The sequence below is a fragment of the Castor canadensis genome, chromosome 12 (assembly GCF_047511655.1).
Source record: "Castor canadensis chromosome 12, mCasCan1.hap1v2, whole genome shotgun sequence".
Taxonomy (NCBI): domain Eukaryota; kingdom Metazoa; phylum Chordata; class Mammalia; order Rodentia; family Castoridae; genus Castor; species Castor canadensis.
This window is the reverse complement of record NC_133397.1, coordinates 85424136-85436616: the sequence shown is the minus strand read 5'-3', so window position 1 is coordinate 85436616 and position 12481 is coordinate 85424136. Positions and strand designations below refer to the sequence as shown.

Genomic DNA, 12481 nt, shown 5'->3' with positions numbered 1-12481 from the left:
TTCATCTGCAGCATTCATGCACCATAGTCACTGAGACCATGTTTTTGTCTACTGTTCAGGTGACACTCATTGTCTGTGTTTTTTATTTTCCTGTAGAATTCATCAAAAGCTGCCCAGACCCCATCTCCATGGGGTGCCAGTGGAAAGTAAGTTCACTTTTCCCCAATGCAATAAGTCATCCAATGCATGGTGCTCCAGTGTCCTGAGGGGCTGCCCCATCTCACCTGCTCCCGACCTCTCCACTCTGGTTTTTCTACCTCTCCCCCTCCAGGAGCACTGGAACCCCATCCCCCATGTCTCCCAACCCCTCTCCCACCAGCTCCGTGGGGTCTCAGGGCAGCCTTTCCAACACCAACGCCCTGTCCCCGTCGACCATCGTGAGCATCCCCCAACGCATTCACCAGATGGCGGCCAATCACGTCAGCATCACCAACAGCATCCTCCACAGCTATGACTACTGGGAGATGGCTGACAACCTGGCCAAGGAAAACAGAGGTGTGTCCATGGCCCTCTGGGGGCACGCAGGGTCCACCTAGGCTTGGGGAGACAGCCTGACCCAGGGCATCACTACTGGGTTTTCATGATTTATGGATGGAGAAAGAGGAGAGGCTATCACCTGCTGTATGAAAAATCTCCTGGCCTCACCCCTCTCTCAGGGTGCCCTGTGCCTTTAACTATCTTTATGCTTACTGTGGAAGAGCATGTCAGATCGATTAAATGCAGACACACATATAGGTATGGGTACAGATAGAGATACAGGTTTAGGTCCAGGTACAGGTATAGGCACAGATACAGGTATAGGCACAGATACAAGTTTAGGCACAGATACAGGTATGGATTACACAAATGGTTCTGAGCTTTGACACTGAGCTCCTTGAAGGCAGAGATTCTGTTTCATTCATATTTGTTCTCTTAAGACCTAGCCTAGTACCTAACACAGTTGGGACTCTAATCGAATACATGCATGAATGAATGAGCAAACAAACAGACAAATGAGAGTTACTAGCTCTTTAAGTTTCAACATTTAAGTGGGCTTGGTGGTACATGTCTATAATCCCAGCACTCAGAAGGCTAAGCTAGGAAAACTGAGTTCCTGGACTACATAGTGAGAACCTGTCTCAAAAAAAAAATAAAAAACCATGTGGTAGGAAGTTAGATTTTGTTTTTACTGATAATAGAATGAATTGAATGTTTGCTTATTGTGTATAAATTTGTGAAGTGCAGAAACTATAGAGAAAAAGTTTTTAAATTTCAGTGATCTTATCACCAGGAAATAACTACTGTTAACTTTCAACCTGAGTTTCTTCTAGTATTTCTTCTTCCATCTGCATTATTTTTACCAAAATGGTATCATAGTGTATATATAGTTTTATATCCTGTCTTAATTCACTTAACATTGTATCAGGCATTTTCTCGTGTGATTCATTATTCAAGAAACACCCTTTATGATGCTTCTATAATATTCTAATATAATGATTATAAGATCATTAAGTATCATGGTTTCTCAAGCTACCCCCCAGCTGTTAGACACTTAGGTTACCTCTAGTTTTTTCTACTGTGACAAATAATGATGTGGTAAATATTCTTATATAATTTTTCATGATTAGATTCTTAGGCGGGAGTTACAAACGTGAGATCTGGGGGGACTAGGCGCATGGCTCAAGTGATGGAGCACCTGCCAAGTAAGTGTGAGGCCCTGAGTTCAGTCCTTAGTACCACCAAATAAAACTAAATAGAACTTTGGGCTCAACAGGTATAGATTTCTTTTGATAGACAGATAGATAGTTGTTAACCTTTTCTCCTGAAAAAAATGATATCAGTTTACTACTCTCCTTCCGTCAGCAGGTAAGACTGTAAAACTGAGCGCAGTTTCAGGCCATTAAATGGTAATTGTGTGAATCTTTGAGGACAAGAGCAGAGTGATCTCCCTAGAGGAGGTGGCCTGGAAGTATGTTTGGAAAAGCGCATCGCATGGAGTGGCCAAGTAGGATGAGGTGGTGTCTCTGGTGAAAACAACAGAAGGGACAAATGTATGGAAATATACACATCCAGTTTGGGAGAACCTGAGCAGCCCAGGCTCCACATGGCACTGCCAATCGCCTGCTGCACATATCCTATCAGAGAGCTCAGTGCCATGTGTCCCGTGCAAACTCAGCTTTGTTCCCACCCCAGTCTGCTCTTCCTCTTCCATTCTATGCCTGGATCCCTCCTACCAGCCTCCTGCAATGTGGAGTCTTTCTTGATCCTCCCTCCCCTGCTTTTCCCCAACAGGACTCTATTCTGTATTATGTAAATACACTTGAAAAAGTGTCTCAGTACCTTTTTTCAAGGACTGTTAGTGATTAGCTATGACAGAGCAGTAGCCATATGAATTTGTCTCTATCAGCCACTAGACTGTCACAGAGTAAAGATGCCACTCATGATTCATCTTGGATCCTTCTCTACCTCTACTTCTGCACCTGCAGAGTACCTTGGTCCATCATAATGTGTAATGAAAGAGCAAACCCAGAGAATGTCCAAATGCTAGAAGGTGACTTCAGTAGCAGTGTCTCCTCTACTCTGATCTCTGATTTGCCCCCCACCATCCTAGAGCCTCAGGATGGACTCACTCCAAGGGCGTAGTTTGTGCCCCAGTTGACTATGGACTAAGGACTGGAAGGGCCACACTGACATTTGGGTTGGGAAGCATTGCTACACCAAGAGAACACAGTCTGAACACAAGGATTTTCTTTGCTGTTTGGCTAAATAAACATTTTTCATTTGACTTAGAAATGCAGATACGGTTTATTTATTGATGTGGATATACAATGAGCACACACACTTGTATCTTATTTAGTTCAAAGAAATGCTGAAGTCACAGGATGGAACAAATAATCATTGATTTATAGAGAGACCTTGAATAGAATTCTTTCTGAAGTCACCCAGATCATGACTTACAGGTAGCACACCTAGTGTGTATAGCACTTTAACAACTCCCTCTGTACCCTAGAATTCTTCAATGACCTGGATTTGCTCATGGGACCTGTCACCCTGCACAGCAGCATGGAGCACCTGGTGCAGTACTCCCAGCAAGGCCTGCACTGGCTGCGGAACAGCACCCACCTGTCCTAAGGATCTCACCCTTGAGCCAGTCTCTGCTCTCCTCTCCATGGACGTCTCAATAGTTCTGGACACTGTGCTACTGAAATTCCCAGCCACAGCATTTATCAAACTGCAGTGAACACTTCCTCAGCATCAAATAATGGTTTTTTCCAGGGCATGTGTGTTTGTATGTGTGGGTGTAGAAGGAGCTGCCTGTATATGTGTGTAAGACACACAGCTCTTACAACACATTCTGTCTGTCTAGTTTCCATTGTCTCAGGCTGGATAAAGTGATCAGACATTCCTGATTAGAGGAAATACACATCACACATACACTCACATACTTGCAGATACATACTCTCTATTCCAGTGCTAAACCATGACTTCTTTGAAAGTTCAACCAAAATCTCATGGGTTAGTTAACTAGGTGCAATACAGCACACCAAAAGCTTAACTGACAGTTAAGTTGAACTCTTATATTATTGATTACTTTCAGTATTAATATATTCTTTCCCAATTACTTTTGATTGGTATGTATTAATTGGTAATTGAATAATGAAAGCAAGTCAGTTATTTTTGTGCCAGAAGTTTATTAGATTGCATGTTACCAATTATCTTGCCCTTTTACTAGTACCCGCTCCCCACCCAGCATTATTATCAAGTAAACACACTGTGAGCAAATGGATTGTTTCCCACAAGCATTCCTGTCCCACCCCCAAATAGTTTGAAAACAACACCAGGATTATAAGAACTTGGTGTCTTTGAAAATTAACACACATTAAAGCAACAATGACTATGTTTGGGAGTTCCATGCAGAACTGATATCTGCACCTGTGACAAGCCCTCCAGGTACATGCAGTTCCTCTTCCTGCCACTGTGACTCTGTGGCTGTAGAGCCATGTGGCTTTTGCCAGCCAATACATTTCAAGTCTTTTCTTTCCACAGTGGCTTTCTTACCACTTTTCTTGGCCAAATGAGGACATTATCTAGAATGTCCCATCACTAGTAGTCTGTCTGTTGCTTATCAGGCTGAGAGCTATTTATTATCATAATTCTGTCTTATTCTCACTCTTCATGCATGATGTGCCACAGCAGGCCTTCGATGCATTTGGATTTGGGGATACTTTTCAGGCTTTCATTAGCAAACTGCTTATGGTGCAGGGGAAGTTACTCCTGCAATGACTGCAATTCTGTTTGGAGCAGCAACAGTCAGAGCATCTTCCTTGTTTCTTGTGCATCTGATATGTTTATGTCTTGCCTGTGCTTCTTTACTTTTCTTTTCTTTTTTTTAATTAAGTTTACATTTTAGTTTTCAACATCTCGTTTACAGTATTTGTCTCAAGTTTATTTGTTTTATAGTATTTTATCATACCCTAGGATTTAGTCTTCTTGTTAAATATATTTGGATATGAAATATTGGTAAAAAGAAACAACCCCTAAAAAAAGAGGGTACATCTTGCCACACTTTTAAGACAAAAATAATGTCATTGAGTTAGTTGACAGAATTGTAGCATGTAAATCTGAGAAAGACAGGTGATGACATCTGTGGGGCACTCTGTTGTTCAAGGTGGTGGTGGCATAAAATATGTATAATACCTGCTGCAATGTTTCCACTATATCCTCATAAGTTTGGTTGCAATGTTAACATTTTTGTCAGCTTGATCTGTAGATGGGAAATAAGATTACTATAAGTGCTGATTCAAAACTGTACAAACAATTGAACAACTTTGGTGATTTGCAATTAACTAACAATGAGCAAGTGAAGAGCTTGTGACATTTGCATTTAGCTTTGACTCTGAGCACTTGAAAATATTGACAGTACAGGGTAAGTAGCCCTTATCCAAAATGATTGGGACCAGAAGTGGTTTTAGATTTCAAATTCTTTCAGATTTTGGAATATTTTCATATCCATGAGATATCTTGGAGAGGGAACTCAAGTCCAAGCATGAAATTCACTTGTGTTTCATGTACACCTTATACACATAGCCTGAAGGTAACTTCATACATTATTTTTAGTGTTCCTACATTTTGAGTATAACCTGTCACATGAAGTCAGATGTGTAATTTCCAACTGATAACATTACATCAATGCTCAAAGAGTTTTAGATTTTGGAACATTTTGGATTTAGGATTTGGGGATTAGGGTTGGTCAGTGTCTCTTTCCATGTTAAATTTATCCAAAAAATAATGGGTATATTATATCCCTTTCACTAATTGTTGACAAAGTTCATGGTCCATCTTATGTAGGAAATTAGAATCTAACTTAAAAATTTTTTAATTATTTTACAAAACTGAGACTTTGTTCTACTTACTATTGGTGAGTTCTGTTTAAAAATCCAGCCTCCCATATAAAGGGATGGCTCTTGAGGTCTGCCATGTATCCCTGGGGAGCTTCTCTGGTCTTGCCCATCTTTAAAGTTGCAGGCTTTTGTTGTGGCATCCCTGTGACATCATTCCCATTTAATAACAAAAGTGGCCTCCAGCTAGTTGTGCCAGAACATGTTTTATCAGCATGCTGATGACTCATGTTTCCCAACACAAGCAGAAACTGGCCATTTGAGAGGATGGTCTGAGCATGCAGGTCCTACTCATGTCTCTCACTTCAGCTGAAGAGCTGTTGGGTAGCAGTTTCTCTTGGGTTCAGATAGATGATTTGGATAAGGAACCATCTTCTGATTGTTACTTGTGAAAGCCATTCATAACTTGTTCTTTTTCTTTAGTTGGGTTCCAAGTCGAAGCATCTTTCTTGTGTTTTCTGATTTTAAAAGTGATACCTATTTATTGTAAAAATTCAAACAATGTAGAAATGTAGAATGTGTAAGTCTCTGGTTGTCTCAATCCACTGAGACAACCACAGCTCACAATTTTATACATATTCTTCCAGAAATGTTTGCATTCAAACATAATACTTATTGCCACTTCTTTCCATTAGAAGACATATTCTTAGTTTAGAAGTTCAACCCAAGTTCAGCTGACCTTATCTGCCATGACCTGAATGGATGCTATCCTTTATCACATCAGAATTATCTTTGAAAGAGAGGAGTAGCCCAAATATATTCCTGATCAAACTTACAGATCAGACTCATGTGCAGAATTGTGCCTGGAGAGAGAGGTTTGGTTAAAATAGATATTTCTGGAAGCTTTTAAATTGTAAGTGGAAACTTGGACCCTGTCTAAAGAGGAATGTACTGGAAAAATAATCTGAAGAGTTGACAAATTGTGTACTACATTGAACACATGGAATGGAATGCAATGAGACTTTCTGCACTAAAACTTACCTAAAATGTACAACAATGATATGTGTATTATATAACAGTGATGTGTACATTTCCAACACCCCATACATAATATATGCAGTTTGTACAAATGCATACATTTAAAAATATATATGTACAATACAGCTATCATAAAACTGTAGTACAACTGACAGATATTACTAGTGCCTAAGATTGAGTATAAGTCACTGCGTGTTCACATCACCTTGGAAGTGCAGTCATTGTTATAAAATTAATCAGTGCAGCAGCATTATTTATGAATCACATCTTTGAAACTGTGCAGTAGCATATACATATATATTTTTAAATAACATTTTTCACAGTTTTCCAGAGTTACTGTTGAAATCTGTATCACCAAAAAAAAAAAAAAGCAAGATTTTTTTAATGATGTAGACACTCCTCAGACCCAGTAACCTGTGTGTGATTTCCTGTTTGTAGATACCCAAGAGACTTCAGCGGTCACCAGCCTTAATGCATGTACAGGATATTATTGTGACTTAATTTATCTGCAGTTTTTAATCCATGTGAAATTGGAATTTATAAACGGACTTGGATTAAATGTCTGCCTTTCTAAGGTTGCCAATGTTACATTAAATGATTTATGTTGTACATGAGAGGAAAAATGAGTCATATGTAAAAAATGTCCACCAATTTCTGATAATATTTTTACAAGGAAACTTTGGAATCGAAAAACGTTCAAATCAATATTCTGGTTCACAGCCCATCTCTTTAAAAGCAACCTGTTGTTTCACAAATGTTTTCATGAACACCATGGCTCCCATGGATTATCATTGCAAAGTCTAATGTTTTTCATGGAAAAAAAAAGGATGTTTTCTTCATTACAACTATAATTTATTGCTTATCTTTTCCATGTCCCAATACACGCATACACACACACACACACACACACACACACACAGAGTGAGAGAGAGAAAGAGAGAGAGAGAGAGAGAGAGTCTTTAGTTCTTTAGTGTCCAGAGGATACTGAATAGGAAATGCAACAAGTTCATACTGATGACTACATGGGTGCCTATTCAACGAGTGGCCCTGGGACACTGTGCTACATTCTCTGATGTCACAAGTTAATTCTCTAACTTGTGTGCCAGATTTTTCCAACTCAAACCAGCATGGGAAATCACATTTGGAATATTTGGTTGAGTAACCAATTTCGTTAACCTCATTTTCACTCTTATCTCCTTTTTTTTTCCTTCTCCTCCTCTCCAAACTAAAATACAGAAGCGGAAATAGTCACAAAAACAAAATGACTACTTCACATTATCTAACCCATATCCTCAGGTTCAAATGCCCTTGTTTTTTCCTCACTGCACCATCTTAGACAATTTACATGTGTCCAGAGAAAAAGCTCAAAGGGTCTGTTTCCAGATGGACAGTTCAGTTGATGTCCTCATCAGCCAAGCGGAACCCTAGATTGCCAAGGAAATCACCTCATCCCTAAGATGGCCAGGACAGGGGACTTGGCTTTGCTTGCACCAGGGATCACTGAGCTTGACACTTTTCAGAAGTGGCTAAGAAATGCCCAGCTCTCTCAAACAAGGACTCTTTTAGGCAGCTTTGCCTGGTACACAGCTGGAGTCTGATCATATCAGAATTATATTTTCTAAGATGTATCACATTTTCAATGAAACCTGGACCAACTGGAGTCTTGAAAGACATTTTTTAATATAAGAAAAAAAAACCCATAAACACAAATTTCATTTCCAACCAATGGGAATCAGAGTTTATTTCCTCATTTCCCCAGTCCCAAAAGAGCACATATTTCCCTGGCAAATAGCATTGTTCAGATTTGAGATCTGTGTTCTCTTTGTCCAAATTATCCTGTGTATGTCAACAGAAGGGTTAACTTGTTTGCTTGGCATGAGGAAAATTATAAAACTCTCCTCTTGAACTAATTACATCTGACCATGATTTTGGTTTTTATTATTTAGTTGGTGCTCTGAGGCAGCAGGGGGTAAATTTGGGGTCAGCTGCAGGGGGATTTAGAGTCACAGCTCTTTCAGTAATGGGAGTCAGGAGATTAAGTCTATGCATTACCTGGAAAATCCACCTCATACAGCCAGTTTGAAAGACATTGATCTGAAAAATGAATTCAAGGCACGAATTGAGAATCAACACAAAGATTGACATTTGTCTCAAAACATTATAAGTATTGATGAGGCCTGAAAAGTTGAATCAAGTTCTCATTCACTTTTAAATAGAATGAGCTCACTAAGAAATATTTATATCCAGACATGATGTAAAATAACATACATGTTTAGAATTTAGTACTGGCACAAAAACAGACATGAAGACCAGTGGAACAGAATAGAGGATCCAGATATGAAGCCACACAACTATAAGCAACTTATCTTTGACAAAGGAGCTAAAAATATACGATGGAGAAATAGCAGCCTCTTCAACAAAAACTGCTGGGAAAACTGGTTAGCAGTCTGCAAAAAACTGAAACTAGATCCATGTATATCACCCTATACCAAGATTAACTCAAAATGGATCAAGGATCTTAATATCAGACCACAAACTCTTAAGTTGATACAAGAAAGAGTAGGAAATACTCTGGAGTTAGTAGGTATAGGTAAGAACTTTCTCAATGAAACCCCAGCAGCACAGCAACTAAGAGATAGCATAGATAAATGGGACCTCATAAAACTAAAAAGCTTCTGTTCATCAAAAGAAATGGTCTCTAAACTGAAGAGAACACCCACAGAGTGGGAGAAAATATTTGCCAACTATACATCAGACAAAGGACTGATAACCAGAATATACAGGGAACTTAAAAAACTAAATTCTCCCAAAACTAATGAACCAATAAAGAAATGGGCAGGTGAACTAAACAGAACTTTCTCAAAAGAAGAAATTCAAATGGCCAGAAAACACATGAAAAAATGCTCACCATCTCTAGCAATAAAGGAAATGCAAATTAAAACCACACTAAGATTCCACCTCACCCCTGTTAGAATAGCCATCATCAGCAACACCACCAACAACAGGTGTTGACGAGGATGCGGGGAAAAAGGAACCCTCTTACACTGTTGGTGGGAATGTAGACTAGTACAACCACTCTGGAAAAAAATTTGGAGGCTACTTAAAAAGCTGGACATCGATCTACCATTTGATCCAGCAATACCACTCTTGGGGATATACCCAAAAGACTGTTACTCCAGAGGCACCTGCACATCCATGTTTATTGCGGCACTATTCACAATAGCCAAGTTATGGAAACAGCCAAGATGCCCCAGCACTGACGAATGGATTAAGAAAATGTGGTATCTATACACAATGGAATTTTATGCAGCCATGAAGAAGAACGAAATGTTATCATTCGCTGGTAAATGGATGGAATTGGAGAACATCATTCTGAGTGAGGTTAGCCTGGCTCAAAAGACCAAAAATCATATGTTCTCCCTCATATGTGGACATTAGATCAAGGGCAAACACAACAAGGGGATTGGACTATGAGCACATGATAAAAGCGAGAGCACACAAGGGAGGGGTGAGGATAGGTAAGACACCTAAAAAACTAGCTAGCATTTGTTGCCCTTAATGCAGAGAAACTAAAGCAGATACCTTAAAGCAACTGAAGCCAATAGGAAAAGGGGACCAGGAACTAGAGAAAAGGTTAGATTAAAAAGAATTAACCTAGAAGGTAACACCCACGCACAGGAAATCAATGTGAGTCAATGCCCTGTATAGCTATCCTTATCTCAACCAGCAAAACCCCTTGTTCCTTCCTATTATTGCTTATACTCTCTCTACAACAAAATTAGAGATAAGGGCAAAATAGTTTCTGCTGGGTATTGAGGGGGGGAGCGGGAGGGGGTGGAGTGGGTGGTAAGGGAGGGGGTGGGGGCAGGGGGGAGAAATAAACCAAGCCTTGTATGCACATATGAATAATAAAAGAAAAATGAAAAAAAAAAAAAAAAGAATTTTCAAACATTGCTGTTTGGTTATAAAAATAATTATGATGTTCTAGTTTCTTCATGCTTTTTTCATCATTTTATAAAACAAAACTGAGTCCTCCCTGCCCCCCAGTATTTCTCTCTTTATTTCTAGATGCCCAAATACACAAAGAAAAAAAATCCTACACCCTAAGAAATATTTGTTACTTGACTCAACAGCATTCCATCCACTGTAGACAAATGCATTTGATGTTTCAAAGAACATTCTCCTCTGTTATATTCATTTCATCCAGTAGCATGAGTGCCAAAAGTATGGCCATATATGAGATGTCAATATTTCTAAAGACAGAATCTGATCTTTATCTGTAGACACTTTCAGAAGATCACCAGCTGCCACTGAGGCGTGTTTCAGTGGCAAAATAGTAATGCTGACATTTTCCTTTGAGTAATTCCAAACATTATTTGTTCCCTAATGTCCCCAGGGCTTCCAGCTCATGCCCAAAAATGTCCCTCTCTGTGAGCTAGGTTGATTTTTTTGTTGGTGGCAGTGTTGTTTCATTGAGTGCTTTTCCTTCTACATTCTGTAAGTCAGATTTAGTACAATGACCCTTCCTAGAGACTGGAGGCTTAAAGAAACAAAGCTGCAGTATAGTTGCTCACTGACATTAGGGACAAGTGGTCAGAGCAGTTCCATAGCCCTGCTGCACGGGATCTTGGAAGAAAGCACCTCTCCCTGACTGTGCACATTGACTACTTCACTGAGCAAGTGTGTGAAGATCAACAGATTTGGGCATTTGGGGATTCCCTTGTTGTCACACTCAGAAGAGTTTCAGCACTGCTGTAGGAACAGAGGCAAAAGAAGTACACAACATATGCAGGCACCAGATGTACGGTGTGAATGTGGGAGTCAGGACTTCCTTGTAGCATCTAGATCTTACAGCAGGTTAACAACAGTCCCTCAACCCAACAGGCCAGGAGGCGGGCAGGACTATCCAGGGTGGATGATTAGAAAGCATCTTCTCCAGGTGTGTCATTACCACCTGGAGGCCTGGCTGGAGGCAGGACTCTTACAGACCAAAGCAAAACAGGGTTCCCACCCTCCTTTTTCTCTTTCAATCCTGGCCTTAAGAAATTAGTGGGTATCCAAAATGGAAAGGAGGAAAAAGCAACCATGGGTGCAAGCTTCCATCTTCCATGAGAAAGTATCTTGACTACTGAACATCATGCTTCAAACACTGCCATGGAGATGAGGTCTGCAGCTCATGGTTTTCCTCTGGAGGCCAGAAGGCTGAGTTCTCTTCATATGAATTTTGTGCCTTTGATATTAATTGGGGCAGGAGCAGAGATGGAGGGCAGCTGCTTGGGAGCTTTGTCCCTAAGAAAGGAGACTTGGGTAAATTATGCATAAGCTTCAGGAAAGAGGAAACCTCTCTTGGGAAAATGTGTGATTTTGTTTTCCTCTGGAGGGTTAGGTGGCTGCCTCAACCTAACCACTTAATTATAGGTGAAACCTTAGTCAGTACCAGGAGAGAAGAGCGTCAACATAAAGAACGCACTGATTGTGTGATGTCCAATGAGACACTGAACATTCTGACTGCAATATCCAAACAAAGTCTGGAAATTCAGCTGATGATCTGGAGGCTTCACACCATCAGTCAAAGCCCTTAGTGGTCAACTGAAATTTTTAGTTCTTATCTAACATATATTAATATATATTAATTAGACATAGGGCCAGTGTGTCTTTCATGTATCCCTAAATCTGTGCTTTGAGCATAACCAAAATAATCATGAAATACTCATTCAAAAGAGCCTCTTCTTTTCACAGTCACTGGAAATCCCTTCCATAGCATCTGTCCAGTGAAAGGAAAAATGGCCAGAGCTCCTTAGACACCCAGCCTGATTTAAGTCCAGATCAATACTAGTGCCCTTTCCGCAAGAGCACAAGACCTCATCTCATGTGAATTCTGGGCATTTAGGTGAAAAAAAATTTAGGGCGGCAACACAAGCACAGTAGCGGGAAGTTCTGACATATCTGGACACTTGAACTTCATCTTTTCTGAGGCAGAACGTCCAGAAACAAATATCCCTATGACATTATAATAGCTACTTGCTCTCAAGTTTCTTCTGTGAAGTTTGCTTCAGTCACTAAAGGAATTTTAAAATCTGCCATTTTCTTATGCTGGGTCATCTTAGAGGCTTATTCACGGAGCT

At 40.0% G+C, this 12481-nt stretch overlaps 1 protein-coding gene and 1 long non-coding RNA gene across 2 annotated transcripts in view; one reads left to right on the top strand and one right to left on the bottom strand.

The window, feature by feature from the left end:
• Aff3 (ALF transcription elongation factor 3) overlaps window positions 1-6965 on the top strand; it is a 494906-nt gene extending 487941 nt beyond the window's left edge. The window contains exons 21-23 of the mRNA XM_074050356.1: window positions 97-146; window positions 272-495; window positions 2990-6965. Of these exons, the coding sequence (XP_073906457.1) occupies window positions 97-146; window positions 272-495; window positions 2990-3111 (396 nt within the window). The 3' untranslated portion in view covers window positions 3112-6965. The remainder of the gene's footprint in view (window positions 1-96; window positions 147-271; window positions 496-2989) is intronic.
• The window catches only part of LOC141414877 (uncharacterized), a 115327-nt gene that overhangs the window by 55427 nt on the left and 47419 nt on the right, over window positions 1-12481 (bottom strand). The gene's annotated exons all lie outside the window — the stretch shown is intronic.